We start from the raw sequence: 25516 nt of genomic DNA, 5'->3' as shown, positions 1-25516 counted from the left end.
AGGCAACACAGTCACCCAGAAAGCAGGACCCTTGCAGAGATCAGAACAAGATCATTGTTGTCAAGTTTGAGGTTGAAGATTATTCTAGTAAAATAGTATTCCTAGGAGAAATTCCTTGTATGACATTACATTTTAGTGCATTACAAAAATATCCCAAATCATCCTGTCTCCTCACATGTATTGCCTGTTACTTATTATCTGCTCTAATCTTTCTAAAACTTAAAAACTTAAAAGTCAAAGTCCTCTGTGCTGTCTGGAAAACCTTTTGGAATCTGGCTGAGCTTCTGCAGGGCTAGAGCGTTCCTACCCTCTCCCTCCCACGGAGAACTGCCCCGGCTTCCTTCTAGAAGACTGTTCTCCTTGGTGGTTCCCTCCCAAGGCTAATCATAATACTAATCCCAATCTACGTTTTGGTCATGATTACTTTGTTTTTATTTGGTTGTTTTCTTTATTTCAGACACAAAACCTGACTGTCTCCAGCACCCTATTGGTACCTTAGATTGATGCTTAGTAGATGAATATATCCATAAATAAATGAATAAAAAGAATTACTCTAAAAAATAATCACACACACACACACACACACACACAGGGTGTTTTAGGCTTGCAGATACACCTTTTCAAGCTATTGAATCACTGAGTTGAGAACTTTAAATGTGCTGCTCACTTGATGCTGGGAAACTAGGCTCCACCTCCTAAAGGTTCCACTTCCTCCCAATAATGCCACCAGGGACCAAGCCTTCAACACACCGGGGGGAAATTCCAGATCCAAACTATAGCAGAGGACAAAAGTAGAAACTTCAATGCCTCTTAAAGCTAACTTTGGAAGTCATGTACCATCTCCACCATTTTTTATTGGTCGAGTCAAGTCACAGGACAACCTGGATTCAAGAATAGGGGGAAAGACTCCCTGACTTGATGTTGGAGGAGCTGCAAAGAAACTGTGGGCATAGCAAATCCACTACGGTTGACCTTTACCCCATTTGGAAACTTACTGGACAGATGTTAGAACTCTCTGGATTAACGCCCAGTGTCTCCAAACTCTTCCCTCATTGGCCTAGATAATGGATCTTGGATTCGCCTATCATGTGGTAAACCCTCAAGAATGCACAGGAGCCGTGCATAGTCGTTATTCACTCCTTCTGAGCACGCCGACTTGCAGCCAGCAGGTCTGGAAAAATCAGGTAGCAGGAAATGGGGACCGGATGAATAGTGGTGCTCACAAAGTATGCGACACACCCAAGTCCCTAAGGGAAGAGTAGAGCACAGTTTCTCAAGGTGACAGCACTGATCCTGGGCAGGTGCCAACAGCAGCTCCATGTCTTTGTGGAACTTCAGAGACTGAGGACCCTTTACCTGCTTTGTAGGGGTACCAGCTTCTGCTTTGAGTAGCCACCTCAATACATTTCCACATGCTTGTTTATTAAAAAGAAAAACAGACCCGCCTGCTAGCTCATTTGGTGTCTTTCAATTAATTACATTACTTTTCTAACAACCATGCACAAAACATGCACAAAATGTTTTTCTGATTGACTTGAGTTTTTCTTAGGCTATTCCCTTTCATTCCACTGGTGGTAATTAGTAGTAAAATAAAATAATCCAGATGTATTTTCAACTTGGAATGCAGAAGGAGCAGGCAAATTATTCATGGAAAGATCAATTGGACTTCCAGATCAGGGTGCTCTCAAATGATAGACTCTACCCAGCCTCTAATTAATTCTATGTCCTTGGGCTTATTTTCATGTGTCTAATTTAGCAATCAGCATGTAGAGAGGAATTAAATAAATGCTTGTTGTTGAAAAATACATGAACAAAATTTGTATTAATATGCCGTACATTTCATTCTGCCTCTGTAATTTGAGGACTGGCACAAAAGAGACAATCGCCAAGATTCTAGGAATATACATCCCATTAAATCCCCTCAAGACCCATTTATATGACAAACATTTACCCGATGCCTACTCTGTGACAGGCACTCTTCCCCGTATGGAGATAAAGCAAACAGACCAAGCCTCTATTTGTTCTGAATGGAGAGCACACAATTACTAAAGGCATTTTTTAAAATTATATAGTGTCAAGTGGACACATACAAGGAAGAAAAATAAAACAAGGTGAGGAAACAGGGCTGCTGCATTTGACTGTGAAGTGCCCTCTGAGGAGCTGACAGATGAGCAGAGACCTGAAGCAAGTGAGTGAGCAACATGGCCGGTGTCTTCAGACCCCCCGTGGTACTGAGGTGGCTCCTGGAGGCAATGATGTGGCCAAGATCCTGGTATTAGTCAGCTCAGGTTGCCATAACGAAATACCACAGACAGGGTGGCTTAACCAACAGAAATACTTCTCACAATTCTGGAAGCTACAAGGCCATGATTAAATTTGGTTGGAAATTTGGTTTCTGGTGAGCCCCCTGGCTCATACACAGCCGCCTTCTTGCTGTGTCCTCACGTGACTTTCCTCTGCTTGTGCACAGAGAAAGCACAAGCTCTCTGGTGACACTTCTAAAATGGACACTCATAATATTAGATTGGGTCTCCATCCTCATGATCTCAATTAAACTTAATTGCTTCCTTAAAGGCCCATCTCCAAATACTGCCCACAGGGGTTAAGGCTTCAACACACAACGTTTGGAGGATGATCAGTCCATACGAGTTCCGCATCTAGAAAGTGGTCTCTGCCACAGAGATGGAGTTTAACCCAAGGCCAGTGAATGCAAGGCTCACTCACTGTCTGTCATGGCACAAAATAGCTCCCAAAGAACAAGATGCTCTGAGGACAAAGGGGAAATAAATGTAGAAATGCCTTGTAACTAATAACGTACTACACAAATATCAAATTGTATTATTATTCCCAAGTATGCTGCTGCTCCTTACAACTTAAAAACATTTTGCTACACTGAAGTTTTATCTCAGTGGTAACTATGGGTATGGTAAATATGTGATCAAAACGAGTTTTTTACAAAAAAAAGAGAAAAAAAGCTCACAGAAGCAGAACAGAATACTAGTTACCAGCGACTGGTAAGGAGAGGGGCAGGAGGAAAAGAGAAAGGATGCTTAACTGGTGCTGGAGTGCAGTTGGATAAGAGGCAGAACTTCTGACGTTCTGAAGCACAGTGGGATTTCTGATGTCCCATTGCACAGAAATTGGTTGACAATTAATTGTATAAATCAGCCAGTAAAGAGGATTTTGAATGTTCTCGACACAAAGAAGTGATGTTTGAAGCTATAGACATGCCAATTGCCCTAAAGTGACCATTATACATTGCAGCATGTATTGAAATGTCACACTGTACCCTACAAGTATGTACAATTATTATGCGTCAATTACATTTTTTAAATTTTTGTGGTTGATGATGGACAAAATGCCTTTATTTTGTTTATTTTTTTTAATGTGGACTGAGAATTGAACCCAGTGCCTCACACATGCTAGGCAAGTGCTCTGCCACTGAGCTACAGCCCATCGATTACATTTTTAAATGTAAGAATTACTTTTAAAAAGAAATAGGAGCTAAAAAATAACCAACACAACAATAATGACTGCAGCACTTAGAACATTGGGTCTGTACAAAGTAATTCTGATAAAATTAATCAATTTTAGAAAGCATTCAGAGTATCGCCTGCCAATCAGAAGTTATAACGGTGGCTTCTTCCTTCTCTTTTTTCCTCCTCCATTCAAACCTAATTTTCTGTATTCCTGTGCAAGGGGCTGGCAAATGAGAAGCATAATGGTAGCACTTAGAGGGAAATAGGTCAACATTAATAAACTTAGCATTTATTAAAGGACAAGCTCATAAGCAAGATTACCTGCAGGGACTGCCAACAGACATACACTGCTGAGGTGACTCTACCCTCCCTCATGCTTCTAATGGAAGAAGTGAGTCCTTTCTCTCCCAAAGGCCCTTTCTCCTAACACTGTCTTAATGCAGTTAGGGTTTCAACTTATGAATTTGACATTCAGTCCATGACATTTCTCATGGTTGGGGGGCAGTCTGCCTCCTGGAAGCCACACACATTGGAAGCCAAGAGATTTAATCTGTCCTCTCTGAACCGTTCTGCTGGACTTGCATAGTACATTGTAAAAGGTTGAATCAGCTGCCTATCTTCCAAAGGTGGAGACCTCATGAAATCTGGATTCCCAGCTTCTTTTAGGAAATCTAAAGACATGGAAACACTATAACTGCAGTCCTTCAGGGCAACAAATGGCTGCCCAGCTCAGCACCTCCTTTCATTTATTTTTCTTGCAACTCTGCTTAAGTCCATTGATTCATAATTTTTGCAATGTCTACATTTTTCAAGTAATATTTAAAAATGAGTTAGTAACAAAACACAAATTAGGACCTCAGACCACTTTACCTTTCCATTACATCACTTCAGATTTTTTGCATTCAGAGTGGCCCTGAAATTCTTTTTCTCATTAGAAACTTACCACAGGCCATGGAAGCCTATCAAATAGTGGCTGTTTCTTCCCAAACCTGTCTCCAAAGAAGTCCCTTCATGCATAGCTAACCAAGCCAAGATCATCTCACATCTGGCTACACAAGGAAGTGACTAATGTCTTTCATGTGAATTGACCCAGGGCAACCTTAGATATCCCTCTCATAGATGATGTGCCTGTCAAAAACTTCTGTCTCTCCTTCCTTTCTACATGAATGCTCTGCCACTGTGTGGTAATCAAGTGTCAAAACAACAGCAAGATGGCAGACTGTCAAATACAGTCCTGAGTCTGGGCTCATCACACACCAGATGCTTCTGGTCACCTGGGAAATCGCTGCAACAATAGTTGCATATCAAGTTGAAGGTCAAAAAGAATTCTCAGCAAATACTGCAAAAGTAGAATTTCTTAGGAGCTGTTTAAATAATTTATAACAGCAGGATAGATGTCTGCTTGAAAAGTAAGACATAAGATTTCATGTAAGTGACACTTTCCTATTATGTCACAGCAGGTAAGGCAATTGAATATCTCTGCACCAGAAGGAAATGCAATCGAGTGGTGACATTCCAGCCAGAATTCTGGCATTCTGTGCTGACCTTGCTCATCCTCTGTCATTGACTAAAATGGAAAGTTCTGACAGGTAAGAAAGCCACAAGTCGACCCTATACCTCATGTTCCAATAAGGTGTAATTTTATGCCCAAGAATGGAAAAGTCTGCATCGTTTATTTGAGGAGGAAAGAAGGCACTTGGCACCAGCTGTCCATTGTCTGAAAAGTGGTCATCCTAATGTGGTTAGTCGCCACATTTAAAACATCACCCTTAGATCTGGAAAGGGCTGAAGACCTCTCCAGTTCCCACCGGGCTGACTCACCCTGGAGGCTGGAGACATGACGATTGTTAGCTGACTCAGGAAACCAGCCAAGTGGATGTCTCGGGGGACCTTGGCCTTCTACTCCAGAAGACACCCACATGCTTAAAAATAAGTCACAAGAAATTATAGAACCATCAGTTCTTGAATTTATACCAAAATTACTAATTCTAACCAGCGTTCTTCTATATCGAATTTTTTAATTATGATGACAACCGTTGCAGGCAAAAACCACTTTGGTAAGGAAATTCCAGTTCTCACAAGTCACTGTGAGACTTAATCATCAATTGATCTCATCATAACTCTGCCAAAAAGTCCAGAGAAAATGTAATGGTGATTCATTGTATTAAATTTCTTTCATTTTATCTATTCCATTTTCCTTATTTGATATTTTCTTTGTCTGAGCCTTTTACATGACTATAGCATTTTTAAAAATCAGATGGAATCTGTGGGTAAATAAAAACCACCCAAAATCTTACTACACAGGTAAGGATTCTTTTCCTTTTGGGATACATCTTTTCAATTCTTTGTACATAATTTAGACTTTATTCTACATATAGTTGGGTATCCTAGTTTTTTCCCCTCTATTTTTTCAGGTTCAGAATATTTTTTTTAAGTCTAAACAACATTTAATGTATTCCTTCTCCTATTTTGAACACTATACTATTTTCAATGCTTTGCTACTAATGTGCAGTACATCCCTTTATAAAAATTTCTAAATTCACTTACCTTCTTAAGTAGTCTAGAAGGTAGAATCTCAAAGCTTGCAGTTAAGAACTTTTCAAATATCTTTGATACTTACTGTTGAATTTATCAAAAAAAACTTTCACTTATTAATTCTTTGCATTGATTTTCTTTTCCTCTTTTAAAATCTTTGCTAACTACTTTGGCCCCTACAAAAAATATATTTTAATATAAAAATTACTGAGGAGGTTGGACTTTTTTTCAAATTTTTGCTACTTGTATTTCTTCCAGGAATTGTTTTGTAATTTCATCTTGCCTAAAAGTTTACCAATATTTGCTCTTTTCCTCACCATAGCTTCATACTAATTAAGCAAGTCCCCAGTAATTACTCTTCACTTTAAAATACTTCAAAATGATTGTCTCCAGCTGAGCTTTACAATGATTTCATCAATTTCTCTTTTGTTAAAGTCCCATTGAGATTTTGATTGAAGTTCCACTAAACCTGTAAATTACTTAAAATACATGGTTCTCTGGCCAGGAAGGTAGTTGCCATTTTCTTGAGATTTCTTTTGTATCTCAGTAAAGTACTAGTTTTCTTCATTATAAATCTTACAAACTTTTTAAAAAGGAAGTTCCTCGTCACTTTGTATGTGGAAGCCCAACATCACTGAATACTTTCCAATTATTTTTCTGCATATAGTTATTGATAGTATTTTGCAAAACTATTGATTTATAAACAGGGCATAATGGCACACATCTATAATCCCCGTGACTCCAGAGACTGAGGCAGGAGGATTCCAAGTTCAACGCCAGCCCCCATCAACTTAGTGAGACACTCAACCATTTAGTGGGACCCTGTAATAAAAGAAAAAATTTAAAAGACTGGGGATGTAGCTTAGTGGTAGAGCACCTGTGGATCCAGTCCCTGGTACCAAAATAATAATAATAATAATAATAATAATAAATAAACTATTGGCTTTTAGGTGTTTGTTTTGTGACATGGGGTAATCACAAAATAAACATTTGAATTCATTTTCTTGGGTTTTCTAGACATACCATCAAATTGTTTATAAATAATGATGACTATCTTGTCATTTCCTAATAATATACAAGTTATTTTTATATGCTTTTTAATTGCTAAATACAGTTGCAAGAATGAAATGCAACTTTAGTATTGAATATAATCTCAGGAATGATTTTCACTGGCACTTTTGCAGAATATTTTCTACAATGCTTTACAGACTCTGTGGCAATTTATGCTATGCCAGTCAGATGCCTTCAGGAGACCTGGATATCCCAATTCAAGAGGACTACATGGCAGCATGTCCAAAATGAATTAATTGATGGATTCAAGGCCCTTGAGCCTGCAGTAGCTGATGGACACCTAAAGAAATTGGAGATGTTTATTCTGGAGAGTAGAGACTCAATAGAATATGGTAGAAGAAGAAATTTGTTAAGACAAAAATTGGATATGCTACATAACATCTCCAGAAAGAAGATCTAAGAACAAACTACTTGGAGACCAGTTTTTGATCAATGTAAACAATTTTAGTTAAAAAGCAAATAGCAAACTTTGGTAGGAAGAGGACTCTCTTACAATCAAAGTATTCAAAATATAGGACCAGTGATCCATTACAAAGACATTGTAGAACAAATTAGAATGTCCAATAGGTGGTTAGACTGGGTGACCATTCCAATTCCATCTTGCTCCTTATTCCATACTTCCACACTCACTTCTATACCCTCAGAATGCGCAGCATCCAAGTGTTTATTGGAAATCATTCAAACAGAAATAGCATCTTGAAATAGCCTGGTTATTTTTACAGACTGACCTTTTTGTAAGCATATTCTAAAATTTGAACATATAAATTTCTACTAATAAGAAAACAATAATACCCTCCCCAATCACTCCTTCCATCTGTAGCCTTGGCTCTGTCAATAAATATTTATTAGGATGGGCAAAAACATCGACATACATAAGAAATAGGAGTCAACAAATGGGTGGGAAAAATGATCTCCATGGAAAGTTTTCTAACAGTTTTACCCTATTGCAAAAGATCAGTTATGTTTAAACATTAATTGAATTTCCAGAGACTGCTAGCAGAGTGTATATTATTTAAGATTTGTACTTTTCATTCCCAACAAAGAAACCTCTTCAGGAAATAGGTAATGAAAGCTGTAACTGTTGTTTGGTTTTTTCATTCAAGATTAATGTTCTGCCCTTATCTTCTTACATTCCCAAAATATCCCTGGGCAGCCTGTGCCCAGGCAAACATCCTAAAACCAACTACCAACAAGATGTTCATAAGTTACAAACCTGCAGAGATGTCCTGCATATGATCCTTCCTCGGTCTGTCCTGAGGGATTTATGTATAATTACCAATATCCTATTTAAATAATAGCCCTGCAGTTCACATGACTCCTTTGTGATTAATGTCACCCTTCCATAATCAAAAGGTGTCAAAGTTAATAATTTTCAGTAAAAATTGCAGAATTGTGGCGCATTTTATAGAAAAGATAAGGCATAATTCTTAGGTCAGTTTTGTTCTACACGTGGCAGTCAGTGAGCCTTCGAAGCATTTGATCCCAGAGGTGGTGACAGAGGAAAGATTGAATGGCTGTTGTGGCTATTATTTCAAGATGGGAACAAGAAACTCTGTCCTCACTGGAAAATTTTTGGAGTATTCTCTTCTGCTCAGACACAAAGCAATCGTCTAGAACTGTGGATTGATATGAAATGAAAGAAAGAAAGAAAAGCACCATTTTGAAAAACAAAACCCAGGATGAATAAATCATGGAGATCCTTCACCTCGCTGGGCAGTCTTACTCCCCGGGTGCTGAAAGATGCCCAGGGAAGAAAGGCATCCATTGTTCAGGAAGTTTACTGGAGGACCAAACAGTCCCACTGAGTAAGAGTTGGTCTGTCTCCCCCAGAGGTGCAAATCAGAGCGCCGCAGACCGAGGCAATGGAGGCTAACACCCAGCTCCTCAGGGTCATCCAGGAAATGCGGGCAGAGATCAGCAAACTGGAGAAGGAGAACTGGGCACTCCGCCTGAAACTGGCTTCAGGTGGAGCCTCGGGCTCTGGGGGAGAATCAGGAGATGAAAGGGAAGAAGAAGCCTGTGGCCCATCTCCAGCAGACCTTCGTGCTGATGCAACACCAGCCAGGCCAGAACACCAAGGTACTCAGTGTCCACTGCTCCTCTGTCTGTGGTGCTATCACATGTGGTGCATGGTGCAGTATTAACAGTGACGGGTTTCATCCTTTCATACTGGTAGATGAGCCCTGAATCCCTAGACAAAAATTACATTAGCATCTTCAAGCAACGTATTTTAGCAGCACTAAAACAATTTCTGGATATGTTGGGAGGGAACACCAGGTTTGTGGAAATGAATCACATTAAGAACAATGTGCTTTTATCTCTTGGACTTCAACCACTTAAATGCTGCATAAAGAACACAGAATGTATCTGTCAAGTGGCATGTTGGGGGCTGGGGAGATAGCTCAGTTGGTAGAGTGCTTGCCTTGTAAGCACAAGGCCCTGGGTTCAATCCCCAGCACCACAAAAAAAAAAAAAAAAAAAAAAAAAAAAAAAAAAGTGGCATGTTGTCTTCATCTGGGACAGTATTGCAAAATAGGTAAACACATGAATATCAAAGTCAGACAAGCATGTTGCCAATGATTTGTGACTCAGCCACTTGACTGTGAGCTAGTTATAAAACCTCTTTAATCTTCATTTTCCTGATCCAAAAGCATTATGGTACCCAGCTCGTGTTTGTGAGGATCACCTTCAATTGTACGGACTTCATGCTCCATACGGCACCTGGCAAACACACACCATATGGCAGATAGTGTTTCTTATCTGCGTCTTACAAAGAGCTTTACTATCCTATGTGATGCATGCTGCATATGACCCAACCTACTGCACACAGTGAAGACTTCCAGATGCAAGGTCAATGTTAGACATAGTCTAGAAATCAAACTTCACCTCTTATAGGAAAGACTTTAAAATTATAATTATTAATGAATATTAGTTGTGCAAATTGATGGCTTTCACTGTGACATTTCCATGATGCATATATCATGCTTTGATCATGCCCACCCTCCCTTCTTTCATTTCTTGCCCTCTCCTCTCACTCATCCTTCTCCCTGATAGCCCCTTCTCCTTCTCTAATAGACTCTCATCTATTTCTATATTGTCTTTCTTTCTTTATTTTCTTCTTTTAGTTTCCACATATAAAACATTAAATACTAGTCTTTCTGTGCCTGCCTTATTTTCTTAAAATCATATTCTCATCAATTTCCTGCATATGACAGGATTTTATTCTTCTTTATGGCTGTGTAATACTCCACTGTGTGTGTGTATGCATGTGTATGCATTTGTGTGTGTGTGTTTATCCATTCAGCTATTGATAGGCTGATTCTACATCTTACCTATTTTGAATAGTAGTGCCAAAATAAATGTGGGTATACCTGTATCTCTTTCGTATGCTGACTTCATTTCCTTCAGATAAATACCTACGAATTGGACAGCTGAATCATATGGTAGTTCTATTTTTAATTATTTGAGGAACCTTTATATTTTTTCCCATAGTGACCATGCTAATTTACATTCCCAACAACAGTATGTAAGAGTTAGTTAAGACTTTTGACTCTGAAGATTATACATAAGGTCAGAAATCAACAGAGCAGGAAATATGTTCTGCATTAAATTGTCAGTGACATATTCAACAACATATTCAAATAAAATTGATATACATAATTAACCACTCAAAGTTCTTAATATCATCTGTCAAGGCTTCAGGCAATTCCATTTAGAGTTCCTGAGCAATTTGACAATGTGCTTGCCAGTTTGACAATGTGCTTCTCTATATCAGAGATGTCTCTCTAGTAGGGCACATGGGACCCTACATGTCAAAGCTGAGAACAGACTCTAATCAGGGTCTTTCCCCTTTTGTCAAGTACAGCTCTAGACTTGAGTAGCTCTGTCTACTAATTATGTAACAAAATGGCATAAGGAGATCGGACCTTCTGATGAAAAACAAAAAGATATGGGCATTGGTAATATATCCCTACTCCAGGGTTTCCCAACCTCTGCATTATTTGCATTTTGGACTGAATAATACTTCGCTATGGAAGTGGGAATACCTATTATCCCGGGTACTGCAGGATGTTTAGTGACTCTATCAAAAACGCCTCCAGATACTGTCAAATGTTAGCTGGGGTCACACCCCACACCTGCCACTGAAAGCCACCGCCTTGCTCCAAAAGCAAACAACACTTCTTCCGATCTGTTTTCTAGCCTGCTTATCCTAATAAGAAAGTTGGGTCTTTGCGTATCTTTGTCCTATCTTAAAACAAACACTACATGGGTCAAAGAGCGAGGAGTAGAATGCTTCCAACTCTCAGGGCCTGAACATCATCAGGCTTAGCGGAGGTTGGGATATTCCTAAGAACTAAACACACAATGGGTATCACACTCCTTCAGCACATGAGCAGTAACTTCCCATGAGAATATTAGAGTTGAGTTTGGAAAGGATCGATTGAAAACCATGAGATAAAATTTGGGGAACTCTTGCTAGGTGCATCAACAAAACACAGGTAGAAATGCAATTCAGATTTTGCTTGGGAGCCCAGCTGAGTCACTTTAAATATTCACTTGTTTATTATATGTTGCTGTAGTGCTACAGGAGTAAGTGACCTAAGGAGGATGAATGTGGCCTGGGCCTGAAGACAACTGGGTGATGGCCCCAGTTTGGGGCTAGTTGTGCAATGCTGGGCAGGTCACATCAAATTGCCGATCTTAACATCATCACGTAAAAATGAATGGATTGATCTAGACATCTCCCCTTCAAGGCCTCTTCCAGCTGAGAGCTTTCTCAATTCCACAAACGCAATGTGCATTTATGATCACTCTGTTTGCCTGTGCAACAGGAACAGTGGTAGAACCGGTCTCGGGACTGTCAAGAGGATTAAATGAAATAGCACAAATAAGACTGGGCGTGAGTCATTCACAGTTGTCCTATCAGAGGATACATCAGAAAAATGTTGCTTGACCTGAGTATAAGTTTTTATTAGGAACTTTAATAATATTTTGCCAACATCAATTGAAATTCATACTTGCAACTGAATCAAAGAAATCTACCAGGCAGGAATTTCAAAGATCATCTGGTAGAAACACCCTTATTTTTTGAGAATATAAAATCGAGTGATTAAGTGACTTATCTCACCCTTTTTTGATAATGAAATGATATAAACCTATTTTTTGAGAAAGAATGATGTAAATTCAGAAGTATGAGTCTCACTTTATACAAGGGCATGCCTGAGCAGGCATGGTGGTACAGGCCTGTGATCCTAGCTACTAGGGAGGCTGAGGCAGGAGGATCGCAAGTTCAAGACCAGACTCAACAACTTAGCAAGATGGTCACTCAAAATAGAAAGGGTTGGGGATATGGCTCAGTGGTAGAACATTGCTGGTTCCAGTCCCCTATACCAAAAGAAGAGAGGGAAAGTGCGGGGGGGAGGGAGAGAGAGAGAGAGAGAGAACATAACCAAAAATGTGAAAGCAAGTCAGTTGGAACTAAAAGTTTGTCTGTTTGCTCTGTGATATATGTAGTAAGAAACAATAAGTCTTTGTGAGTGGAGAATCCTGCTTCCCCTGTAGTCACCTAAGGACACGGGACCCTGCTATACCTGCTGGGTGATTTTATATATTAATATAGATGGCATAGATATAGCTATATGTTTATCCATCAGGAAAATGCAAATCAAAACTACACTGAGATTCCACCTCATTCCAGTCAGAGTGGCAATCATTAAGAACACAAAAATGGGCTGGGGTTGTGACTCAGGGGTAGAGTGCTCATCTAGCATGTGTGAGGTCCTGGGTTCGATCCTTAGTGCCACATAAAAATAAAATAAAGGTATTATGTCCACCTACAACTAAAAAAAAAAAAAAAAAAAAAAAAAAAAATATATATATATATATATATATATATATATGTATGTTTTAAAAGAATACAAAAAAATAAAACAACCAAGGCCGGTGAGGATGCAGAGGGTAAGGAATGCTTATACTCCATTGGTGGGAATGTACATTAGTATGGCTGCTATGGAAATCAGTATGGAGGTACCCCAAAAACTAAAAATTAAACTAATATGTGATCCAGCTGTACTACTCCTGTGCATTTATCCAAAAGAATTAAAGTCGTCACACTTTGGGTATACATGCACACCCATGTTTAGTGCAGTTCAATTCTCAATAGCCGAGTTATGGAATCAGCCTAGACGTCTGTAAACAGGTGAATGGTGAAAGAAACCGTGGCATAATATACACAATGGAGTTTTACTTTGCCCTAAAGGAAGAATGAAATTATGTCCTTTGCAGGAAAATGGATGGAACTGAAGAGCATCATGTTAAGTGAAATAAATGAGACACCAAAAGACACATATAAGTTATCTCTCATATGTGGCAGCTAGAGGGAGAAAAGAGAAGAAGAACGTCATGAAAGTAGAAGGAGACATTAGGGTGGAGGAAGGGGAGCGGGGGGGCGGAGGAAGGGAGGGTATTGGGGAATGAAGTTGATCAGATTAATCTACATGCATGTACAAATATGCAGCAACGAAATCCATTATCTGTAAAATTGATATGTGTACACACATACACACACGCGCGTGCGCGCACACACACACATTATAAGAATGGAAAGTACCCTCTCAGAATGAATCCTTGTTGAATAAATTGTCAAGGAAACATCAGTATGTGCCTAAATATTTGGCAGGGATAAAATCTAGCCAGTGCTTTCAGGAACGGTTCCTCACTCCTGCTACCCTGTGCCACCTTGGCCTTGGGATTATTAGGGAAGGGGTAATTTGCTGCAGAGAAGATAAAAGAAACAACTCCTTACAGGGAATTCCCAGCATTGCCAGGCGTCCTTTTTCAATCTGCTCATATCCTTTACTAGCAAATAAACCACTTGGAAATGATCTTTGAAATTGTGCTAAGGACCCTGTGATGCTGTGTTGAATATCTCTTCCCTTGTGTTGATGAGAAACTAAAGGACACAGACTATTTTGTGACCCAGGGAGACGTACAAAGAGCTTATTGCTAATCAGTTCCACATTGAGTGTGGGACCCACATAAAAAGAAACGCAGCTTTGCTATCACAGCATGATTTCCTCCGTTAGGTTGCCTATGATTCAGTGTGAAGAGCTGTCATATAACCCATTTAAACGGGAATGCTCATTTGCCAGTAGTGGCAAATCTGTTTCATATAATTATTAAAGTTATGTATCATGGCCAAAGAAAGTGTTTAAAGCTAATTTATGAGCAGTATTTGCAGTTAATCACTTCAGATAGATTTGAACTTAACTCTCCCCAGAATCTTTTCTAAAACTGGGTCTTCTGCTCTTCCAAACTACACAGAGCCAAAGCCATCTCCACTTCTTGCACGCACCATAATAATTTTGTCTGCTTTCTGCAGAGGCAGGCAGCAAATTTAAGAAATAATTGTGCTTCTGAGACTCTAATACATAACACAATGCGCGATGTATTTACACTCCTATGAGGGTTATTAGAAAAGCTGTAGCGAGAAAGGGCAAAGGGTCCAGAAGATGAAAAACAAACCCACAAAGCGTGAGGTCAGCGTTGTTGGCCTCCCCAATAGTAACTGAATGTCCAAGGAGAAGCCGAGAGAGAAGCAGGGCACTATGGTGCAGGCCTGTAATTACAGCAACTCAGGAGGCTGAGGGAGAAGGATCATAAGTTCAAGACCAGTCTCCGCAACCTTGCTAAGCAACTTAGGAAGAACCCATCTCAAAATAAAAGAAGAACGTGACTCAGTGGTAAGGTGCCCCTGGGTTCAATCCCCAGTGCCAAACACCAAAAAAACAGGAAGTCAAGAGACAAGCTCCAAGTAGCAGTTAGGACAGTGTGAGAGCTGGGGTTTGACAAAGAGCCCCTAAAATGAAACTCTTTAAATCAAATTCTTTAGTTTCAAGAAACAGAAGATTTTCACTTCAAAGAAGGATTTTACATGATATATAATGGAGGGGGTGGGTAAGAGAAGAATGGACGAAGGATGGATTGTGTAGAGGGAAATGAGAGGTGGGGAGGGGGGGGGGAAGGAACGATAACAGAATGAGACAAACATCATTACCCTATCTACATGTATGATCACACAAACGGTGTGACTCTACTTCATGTACCAGAGAAATGAAAGTTGTACCCCATTTGTGTACAATTAATAAAAAAAAATTAAATTAAATTAAAAAGAAGGATTTTATTGGAAGACACTTACAGACAGAATTTGCACCAGAAGCCCTCAGGAACTAAGGCCAGGGCTCTCTCCACCTCACCAAAGATGCTGCCTGTGTGTCTTTGCTTCTTTCCATATTTCTTCTTTGCTCTCATCTCTCCTTCAACAGACTTCCTCATAAAAACTGTCCCACGGGACCAAGGCATGCAATCACAGGCCAGTTAGAGCAACCACTGAATTATTGTAGCCATTCAGGTGACCATTCAGGTTGGAGATGGTGGATATTCTGTAATGTGAGTGAGGAGGCCGTCAAGAACTGGCATCTCCAGAAGTCCCACAGTATTCCAATTTTAAGGCTTGGTTTTATTATCTATTTATGACTAGGTCCCTGTTCTTCATTTAGTTTTTAAATTAAATCATACTATTTTAATTGTATATATTCATGGGGTATAGTGTGATAATTTGATGCATGTATACAATATGTAAAGCTCAAGGTATTAGCATTTCCATCTTAAACATTTTTTTCTATTTTTGACCAACGCATTATATTTGTTCATATCGTTGGAGTACAATGTGATATATTTCACTCATGCACATGACTAAGATCAGGGTAATTAACACTTCTTTCTCCTTAATACTGCTTTGTGACGAGTACCTTTGAGCTCCTCTTTTCCAGTTATTCATAATATATAACAAGCTGTTGTGAACTGATGCTACATTCTCAGAAATGTCTTTCCTGCGCAAAAAATTAAACGGCTTCCAGACCCTTCATTGGTCTCTTTCCCGGCCCCCATCAGTCTCATCTTTCCAGAATCTGTATGAATTGTGTCATGTATTGTTTGTTTATTATCTGTCTTCCACAAAAGACTATATGTCCTATGAAAGCAAGATTTTTATGTTCTTTATCACACCCTTGTTTTTGAAGAAGTGACTGCTACATGGTTGGCCCTCAACTGAGACTTGTAAACTAAATCAGTTAATAGATGTCTTTTGTGCAAGAAATGAAACAAAAATAATAGTTTTGTTTAGTTAGAGTCAATAAATGATTGACATAATTTTCCACATGTGGATGTCATTAAGGGTAGAATCATGCTGAACTTGGATTTTGTGTGTCCCCCGCAGGCAATGTCATGATTGTTAGGCGCTACTCCATTTCTTCGTCAGTTCATTCATTTGCTGCAAATGATCCCTGGAAAGCTAGGAAAAGACATCCAAATGGTGGAATCATGGAAGCTCAGGGACCAGTTAAATCACTGACAAGTTCTTCAGTTAAAAAGCAGGACAATGAAGACAAAATGTTGGCAGCAGATTCTTTTAGCAACAATAGTTCCAGCCAAAGAGCTTCTCCTGAGCATGTTTTTGGATGCAGGTAATGTTCACTGTGCTTCCTTTTGTTTACAGGCAAGTGCTGAGATTGGACCAAAATAATTTCCATCTAATTTGGGAAATCCAAAGGAACAAAAATTGTTGGGGTCAAATCACACACTCTGATACCTCAAGTAAACATAAAACTTAAGCTTTCAGCGGTTCATCAGGCATTAGCAATGATGCTCTGAGCCAGGTACCAATAACAGGAGACTCAACAAAAGTAAGCCATTATGTTCAAAACTCTCATTTAATGCTATAGACACACAATAAACTACTCAATCCACAAAATGTTTCTAGGGAGAAGATCCGAGCACTTTAGGAGCTGAGCAGACAGTTGCTCTCAGAGAGAACTCTTCCTATGGAGGCGGATGACTTCATGGGCTTGATGGGCTTTGGGGGGCTTTGAAGGACTCTTCAGGCCAAACCCAAAAGGGCCAAGAGTGAAAGGAAAAGCCAAAATGTCTCCAAAATTCACAAATTGCTATTTAGAGACTTAGGCATGTCCTACAATGAGAGGAATTTGACAGAATGTTTGAGAGACAGGTTTGGGGTCTTCAAGAGGAATCCTGGCCAGTGGCCCCTGCAGCAGGGAGAGTCAAGGTGTCTTTCAGAACAAGATTGTCATATCATGCATAATTTACCTGCCCTTCCACGCTGAACTGTGACCTCCTCTCCCCCACACTCTGCCTTCCCACCTTTCAGCCCCCAGTGAGGCCCTGACGCCAGCAAAGTCTCCACACGTTTGTCTTGTGTGAAGGAAAGAAGGAAAATCAAGAAAAGAAGAAAAGAACGACTTCACGATTAGCTTATCAGAGGGAAGAGAAAGTAGAAAAATATGGATGTTGAGCGAATAAGTGAATCATCTCCTTCAGTGGTGACAGAATATCAAATCAAGGGATAACCATAAGTAAAAACCCTGCAGGAATTCTCATAAGTATTGCAAAAAGCACCGACTTCCCACAGGATGTGGGATTCAGAGGTTGAGCCAGTTTTATTTGGATTTCAAAAGACAGAATGAAAATTGTGTGTCCTTTGTAGAAAGTTCCATCGCAGGAGCAGAGAGTAGCCTGAATCAAAAAGGATCGCTAGATTTTGTCAGGCAAAGAAAAATGGAAAGGTCATTATGGGTAAAACAAAAAAGATGTGAAGACAAAAACCAAAAGTGGTGAAGTGAATGAGGATGGAGAGGTGAGCAGAATCTGTCATCAGGGTCCTCTCGTGGAATATTAAGGAATACATGCTGCATCCACAACTATTGGAAGGCGAGTGGACAATTAATTGTCATTTGAAATCTTTCAATGCACAGAATTATTCAGAAACGTTACAAACATTGATGTATTTTTCTACAAGAGTTTGTCGCCTTTGCTTCAGATATTTTTATAAATAGAAGAAATGAAATGTGACTGAAAGGAAGGCCTTCTCTCTCTCTCCCCCAACCTTCCCAGGGCTAAATGTCACCATGAGCTTGGTTTCCATCCTTCCATCCTGTTTTTCTGCTTGAATTGCCTATATTCATCCATTCAATAATTACGTCCTGAGTGTGTTCTTCCTGCTGGGCAGGATTTGAGGCCCTAATGAACGGCAGGGAACAACTGCCAAGAATCCCAGCCCTTCTGGACCTGGTTTCTTTGTAACATGATAATCAGTGAACATGAAAATTGAGAAAGGGTGCATTATGTCAGATGCTATGAGGGCGAAGCAAAAAAGAGGGCAAGGGTTAGAGGAGCAAGCATTGCTGGGATATTTAAGGCCACCACTTGAGAACAGAAGGAGTGAGCAATGGTACCCCAGGGAAGAACTCTGCAGGCCTTGCAAATAGCACATGCAAAAGACCAGGCGGGAGCATGGCTGATGTGTTCCAGGACAGGCAAGGAGGCCGAGCTGCCAGCAAGGGAGCAGGCAACTGGGAGCAGAAAGAAGGGACGGCAAAGAGCCGAGGGCAGGTTTCCCCGCCTCCAACAGTTCGGGATTTATTCCAGGGAGTTGGGGGTGCGTCACCTGCTCCGTTCTTTAAAAAAAAAAAAAAAAAAAAAAAAAAAATCACGTTGGGAGCCCTGTTATGAAAAGACGATAGACGAACAATACCAAAAACAAGGGACCAGATCTAAGGCTCTGAAGTCATCTAGGCCAAGGGTAAGCACTTCCCTGCCACAGTAGTAACAGTGGATGTGTGTTTTCTGAATAGGTGTAGAAGGTGGGGCCAATAAGATTTGTTGACAGGTCAGATGTGGGGTACTGAAACAAGAAGTATAGGCCCAACCATTGGGTTTCATGGCCGTGTTTCTTCAAAGAAGGAAGAGGAAAGGCAGAGGTGCTTTTTATTTTTTCACTAAAAAAAAGAAAGAAAATACACACACACACACACACACACACACACGCGCACACAGCTTGCAAATTACAAAATGTAAATGCAATATACAAAGTAAAAAATACAAAAAAGGAAAATCCTCCACAATCCCACAACCAAATGCCTCCTATTCAGATTTTCATGGATCTCTTGTATCTACACATTATGAAATCGTAGAGTATACATAAAAATGTCTTATATTTGCACTTAACAAGAGCTATAAATGCTAACTGAGAATTATAGTACTATTAATTTTCCCATTTCAATTCATATTATTTTCTATGATAGTTTGGGAAAATAGCCAATGTTCATAAAGTACTGTTTTTCTGAAGTAAAATGTATTCTAACTTCCAGACTGCCAACTCACAAATAGGTAGAACACAATCCATTTGTAATTTATGTTAGTTTAATTTGAAAGATTGAGACAATTGTAGGATTACATTAAAACAGCGATGTCAGTATTGACTTAAAATCAACATCAGAATTGGTATAAAATCCACTAGATACAGAATTGTTCAGTAGGAATTAAATATATTTTTATCGTAGTCCTTTTTTTATTTTGTCCTTTACATTCTCAGGAGTTAACTAGTAAAGTGACATGTCATTACATTATTCCTCTATTTGGGAAATTCATTTACCTCCTAATAACTTCCAAAGAATTTTACAAAGATTTATGGAGAATCAATTTGTTGGAAATAGATTGTGAATCATATCAGACATCATGCCCAATTTGCTTGTGAACTTTTCCACTATTCTACCATGAAAGCATTTTTTTAGAATAATGCCAATATCAATATTTTTAAGAACCCAAGCTTTGCAGAAACTGGAGATAGGATTTTCATTTTCCTTTAATTATAACAAAGAAATACAATCTTTTCTTTCTGGGGTGGGGGAATAATTACAAATGTTAACAAGAAAGGGGTCCAGACTAACAGTTGAAAGTTAAAATGCTATTTATTTCATTTTCAGATTAGAGAAAAATCTAGCTGCATTACAGTAAGTATGTTCTCTCCTTTTCCAAATCAAAGTGGTTAAGAAGACAGTCTCTGCAATCAGATGACTCAATTCCCAACTCCATCACTTACAAACAACGCAGCCTTGGAAAGAGTTATTACTGTTGTTTGCCACACTAGTTACTCTTCTGTTAGTCTTCTGTGACAAGGGAATCATAACAGCAGTTACCTCATAGTCTTAGTGAGGAATCAGTGAAACAGTCCAGTGAATGCTCCATTTGGCGACGGTCATCATTATGTTATTGATTCCAACATATGAACGCCTGGCCAGCCTTCCTCCCTGGGGAAGGTGCAGATGTGTTTCCTGAGATCCAGGCCACAAATGCCATTCTGCAAAATTATAACCTTATCTACCCATAAAGAGGACAACGCCTGAGAAAAAGCACTCATTTTTAACACAGCCCTTTACACTTATTCTTAAGAGCAGTTTCTCCTGGTTTACGTTGAAATTCAATATAACCTTTTAGAGATAAAAGAAGTAAGGAAAATGAGAAGATAAGATCCCTCAGATCACACTATGCGGTTGCTCTTTCCTCTTGTTTCCGTTTGTTGTGGAGGCATGATGGGTATTCAGTGAACTCAAAATCAAAACAAGCAGTTGGATCTGGATTATAAAATAATTGCTGCAAAATTTCTGCTTCATTTCAACAGAAGAGATTTGCAAGACGGTTTGCTTAAGAGAGTGTGATATTCCATTTTAAACATCCAGCTAATAACCAATCCTCTGATGTACAGACCCTCCCTCAATAGTTTCAAATGCACTATTCACTGGGTTTAATTAAAAGGCCAATTCCAAAATATTATTACTGTTGAATAACTAAACAAAAAAAAAAAAAAAGAATTGTGATACATTAAATAAACCTTTAAGACAGTATTTGGTGTTGGACGAAAACAGCAATGTTACATATTAAGTCTCAATTAAAAAAGCCTTATTTTTCTTCCCCTTCTTTTGCTTTCTGTAGGGACAAGATCAAGACAGTGAGCTTCCTGTTACCCATGGGCGTGTCTTCGTATTCCAAAAATTCAAGTTCTTTGAAATGCTCACCAAATCAGACGTCCAAGCAGCTAAGCGCCATTGCAGAATAGCACACAGAAGGCAGTGAATATAAAAAGCAGTCGATTCCCAAGAGGCCTAGCTGGATGGGCACCTTCCCGGGCTCAGAACTCTGGCACTGAATGCCAAGCATCCTGTCAATGGACTTGGTCAGCCTGGGAATGCAAGTGATGGTTTGTTGTTTCTATTGAACACTAAGGACCGATGTGTGTGCAGTGGCCACTGCTTGTCAGGCAGCACATGACCAATAACACGAGAGCCTGCGCTAAGTGTCCCATCTCTGTACTATACCATCAGGAAATGCTGCTGTTCACATTACAAATGTCACTTTCCAAATAAAGCTATAATGAGCATAGAAAAAAAAGTTGGTTTGGGTTAGTGGCATAAAAGCAATACTGGTTACCTTTATAGTCCATGGTGTGCTGATATTTCACCACTACTAGCTCATTTGGTGTGTAATGACCTGAGTCACAGGCACATGAGCACCAACACAACAAGGCCCATAGTATGCATGATGGATTCAGACCATCGTGGGCTGGCTGAGGACAAAGTCACTACACCTGATTGAGAAGAGAGAGAAAGTCATTCACATCATCATTTGTCAGGGGCTGTAAATTCTCAGAATGTCCCCCATCCCTGATCTTCTAGTCAACAGAACCCCTCTCCTTCCTGTACACAGCAATTGTGTTTCTAATACCAAAATCTTTTTTAAAACTGGCACATTATAATTATACGTGCTGATGGAACTCATTGTCACATATTTGTACATGCACACAGTATGACAATATAATTTGGTTAATTTCTTTCCTTAGGACTCCCCTATTTCTCCACTCCCCGAGCCCACCCTTTCCTCTATTCTCTATTGATCTCCCTTTGATTTTTATGAGCTCCACTCCATTCCATTTCTCCTTTTTTCTCTCTAGCTTCCACATACAAGAGAGAACATATGACCCTTGACTTTCTGAGTTTGACTTATTTCACTTAATGCTCCCAAGTTCTATCCATTTTCTTGCAAGTGACATAATTTCATTCTTCTTTATGGATGAATAAAACTCCATTATGTATATATACCACATTTTCTTTATCTACTCACCACTGACAAACAGCTCTAGATTGTTTCCATAATTTGGCTATTGTGAACTGTGTTTCTATAGACATGGTAATACCAATACTGTTAAAAAACAAAACAAAACCTCCAGAGTGTCAAAATGCAGTGTTAGTCCCCATTCAAGAATTACTGGATCAGCAGAAGGCAGGGAGAAGGCAGAAATTCACCTTTTAAACAAGCATTCCAAGCTGAATAGCTACACTGTTATTTATCCACTATTGTAAATACTAAAAACATGGTCCAGGATTTTCTGAATCTGGTACCAATTTGAAGAGCAAGTTCAAGAAAAGGGTAGGAATGGTCCACGCCATGTCTATAAAGGGGTTTTCATAGTTACAGGCAGACTCCTAGAAAGGAGACAAATGAAGGAACCAATACCCTGGGGCAAAAGCCACATGATGGGATCAAATGCTTCTTTTATTTATGATATGCATTTCAGATTAACAATATTCTCAACATTGCAACAGAGGTACAGTAGGGCAAGGTTACAACCGGAGGGGGAAGATACAAATGAGATGCAGAAACACATTCACCTGGGAATAAAGACACAGAGTAGATAATTTAAGGTATTACCCTATGAGGTGGCTGGTATTTTTAGTTCATGCACAATTATATTCTCTCTGTGTCTATAAAATGGAGAATTTCACTTTAACATTGGTTAAAGAAAACATTGCCCAAACATATTTTTTTAAAAAAAACAATATATGACAGCCATCCAAGTCAAAAAGTCATACCAGGCAAAGTTATAATGACAAATTATCCCCAATGCCAAGTTCAGTGAATAGTTTGTAACTGGCATTTCATCATGTTCAATGAACCAAACTGAATTACATGGGCCTAACAGTGTTCAATAAAATATACTGCACCATCAAATTTTAAACTTGGAAATTAAATCATTCAGTGTTACGATTAAAGAAACAAAGTTCCATCTCTCTTCCCTGACTTGTTATAGTGTTTGACACAAGTCCTCTGAGCATATTTTTACATATAGTGAATCACAAGAACATGAGAAGCATCTCAGGCATACTCTGATCAGTCAGTTACATTACACTTGAGGTCATCTATGCCCCAAACCTTCAGCTATCTTGCAAGTTAGTCATAAACTCAAACACCCACCAGGGATGGGCAAGTAGCAGAAGTGAGTGTGGATTCCGAAATAGATTTGTGCATGTCCCATCTAAAGGGAGCCACAAATCCCACCTTTGTGACACAACATAGGAAAACAGATCCAGTACTGCCATCTGCCCAGTTTTCAAAAGATGTTAAATTCTTTTTATGGGGGGGGGGCGGGGGTTAACCAGGAATTGAATTCAGGGGCACTCAACCACTGAACCACATCTGCAGCCCTATTTTGTATTTTATTTAGAAACAGGGTCTCACTGAGTTGCTTAGCACCTCACTGTTGCTGAGGCTGACTTTGAACTAGGGATCCTCCTGCCTCAGCCTCACCAGTCACTGGGATTAGGTGTGCACCACCGTACCTGGGAAAAAATCTGGGTTTTGATGCAAAATCTCCTGATTCACAAATATTGGCAGCAAGTTCAATTTTTTAACACCATGAAAATCAGACACAGTACATCCAAGAGCCAGATCTAATGCCTAGGATGCCAAATTGCAATCTCTGACTTAAATGCAAATTCCTCAACATAGAGATCCAAAATAAGAAGATGGACGTAGAAATGTACACTGGATAAAGCAAGTTCTCTGGAACTGTGAGATTGGGAAAAGAAGGTAAGAGGGTTAGAGGTAAGAAGCAAAGTCTTCTTGGATCAAGTGCATGAAGTTCTAGATCTTTACAGCCTACCTCAGGGTCAAGACATAGCTAGTGGAACTGGAACACAAAGAGAGAAAGCATGCACAAGTTTTGTTTGAAAATTTTTCACTATTACTCTTTGTCTATTTTAGATTTTTTTTTTAATTTGTACAGAACTCTTAGAGGAAAAATAATACATGAAGAAAATAAGCATCCTGGCTGAGTAATCTTTTTGGTAAGGAAAGATTATTTTTTAAATCACAGGATAATAAAATGTACCAGCAAAATTCTAGTTCCAGATTATAATTTTGTAAATAAGTATAGCCCCCAGGGTCACTCCTCCAATTAGAACTGACATGGTTATTTTGTAGCAAGCTAAAGCCAAACCCCCATTTCTCCTGACTCCTGCAAGAGTTCTATGCTGTCTCTGATAAACGTGACACTAAGTCAGTCAACAAGTTTAAGTGTTTGTAATTTGAGGTTTTCTCAACAAGTGACAGTTATCCCGATGTTCTCACGGTCCAGAGTCCTTAAGTATCAAATGATAACACGTATCATCCTGACCAGCACCACGGTTAATTCAAAAACTAGACGGGCAATGTGGGGATAAAGAAAAGACAAAACAGACACACATAGAAAGCTGGGGCCAGGTGGGTAGCCGGGCCCTGGTGAGGCTTGACTGACACCAGAGCTAGCTCAGCATATTTATCATATAGATTTTGACATCAGAAGGTTATTTGTGAGAAAGTTTTAGCAAAGCAGGCAGTCTGAAGGACCCAGCCAAACTTATGAGATATCAGGTCATCTTGTTATGCCCAGAATTCTCTACCCCCGGGAGTTGGTGCCTGAGTCCAGGGTTCCAACTGATAGAGCTGTGGGCCTTTACATGTAGCCATCTCTAGCTGGGAGTTACCATAGCAACTGGGCCATCTTGATCTGCACCTTTACACAGGAAGTTCCCAGGCAAATGGTACCATGAAGGAATTAGAAGTCACGGCTCAACACACAACTCTCCACAATGTATACAGATGTAATGTGCAAGGCCCTTAACAAACACAGGATACTATTAAGGCTTCGTTCAAAACATAAATTCCTAAAATATGCTCAGTTTTAATCAAGGGGTTAAATCAATAAAGGTTAGAATGAAATCTCTAGCTGTTGTTTTTCCAGACCTTAATTTTCACTTGGTTTAATTTAAGAGTCAGCTAATAGATGGGGAGCAATGCACTTCCCTAGTAGTGAGCCACAATCTAGCTATAAAGAGTGACATGGAAAAGACAAGAGAGAGAAGAAGGAGGAGGAAGCCGCTCCATGATGGGCTCTTCAGGGTCACCACACTACCAGTAATGGCACGGAATCATAATCCTGTGGGTGATGAAAGTTAGCAAGGTCAACAACTCCGCACTTCTGTTATCAAAGTGCACTGAGGTCGGCCAGGCATTTGCATGACCCCCTGAAAATATCCTTGAACAAAATATCCTTATATGAAAACAAAGGAAGGCTAACTGTGTTCGGGATCAAAGGGCAAGGTCTGGCCATCTTTCTAATTCTGTCAAGCCCACTGCCTTGAGCTGTTCTGCCCCCTAGACTGTGAATCTAGAATAAACTTAACTAGAGCAATATCTGTGTGCAG

General features: G+C 39.5%; 1 protein-coding gene across 1 annotated transcript; it reads left to right on the top strand.

The window, feature by feature from the left end:
* The first annotated feature begins 8743 nt into the window (after positions 1–8743).
* On the top strand, positions 8744–21134 carry CCDC195 (coiled-coil domain containing 195). The gene is made up of 3 exons (XM_079135150.1): positions 8744–9164; positions 16363–16609; positions 20931–21134. The coding sequence occupies exons 1-3, from the start codon at positions 8948–8950 to the stop codon at positions 21052–21054; spliced, it is 588 nt and encodes a 195-aa protein (XP_078991276.1). The 5' UTR covers positions 8744–8947; the 3' UTR covers positions 21055–21134.
* The last annotated feature ends 4382 nt before the right edge of the window (positions 21135–25516 follow it).

This window comes from Sciurus vulgaris (genome assembly GCF_902686455.1).
Source record: "Sciurus vulgaris genome assembly, chromosome: 3".
In the NCBI taxonomy this organism is placed as follows: domain Eukaryota; kingdom Metazoa; phylum Chordata; class Mammalia; order Rodentia; family Sciuridae; genus Sciurus; species Sciurus vulgaris.
The sequence above is the reverse complement of the archived record's forward strand: the minus strand, read 5'-3'. Positions and strand labels throughout refer to the sequence as shown.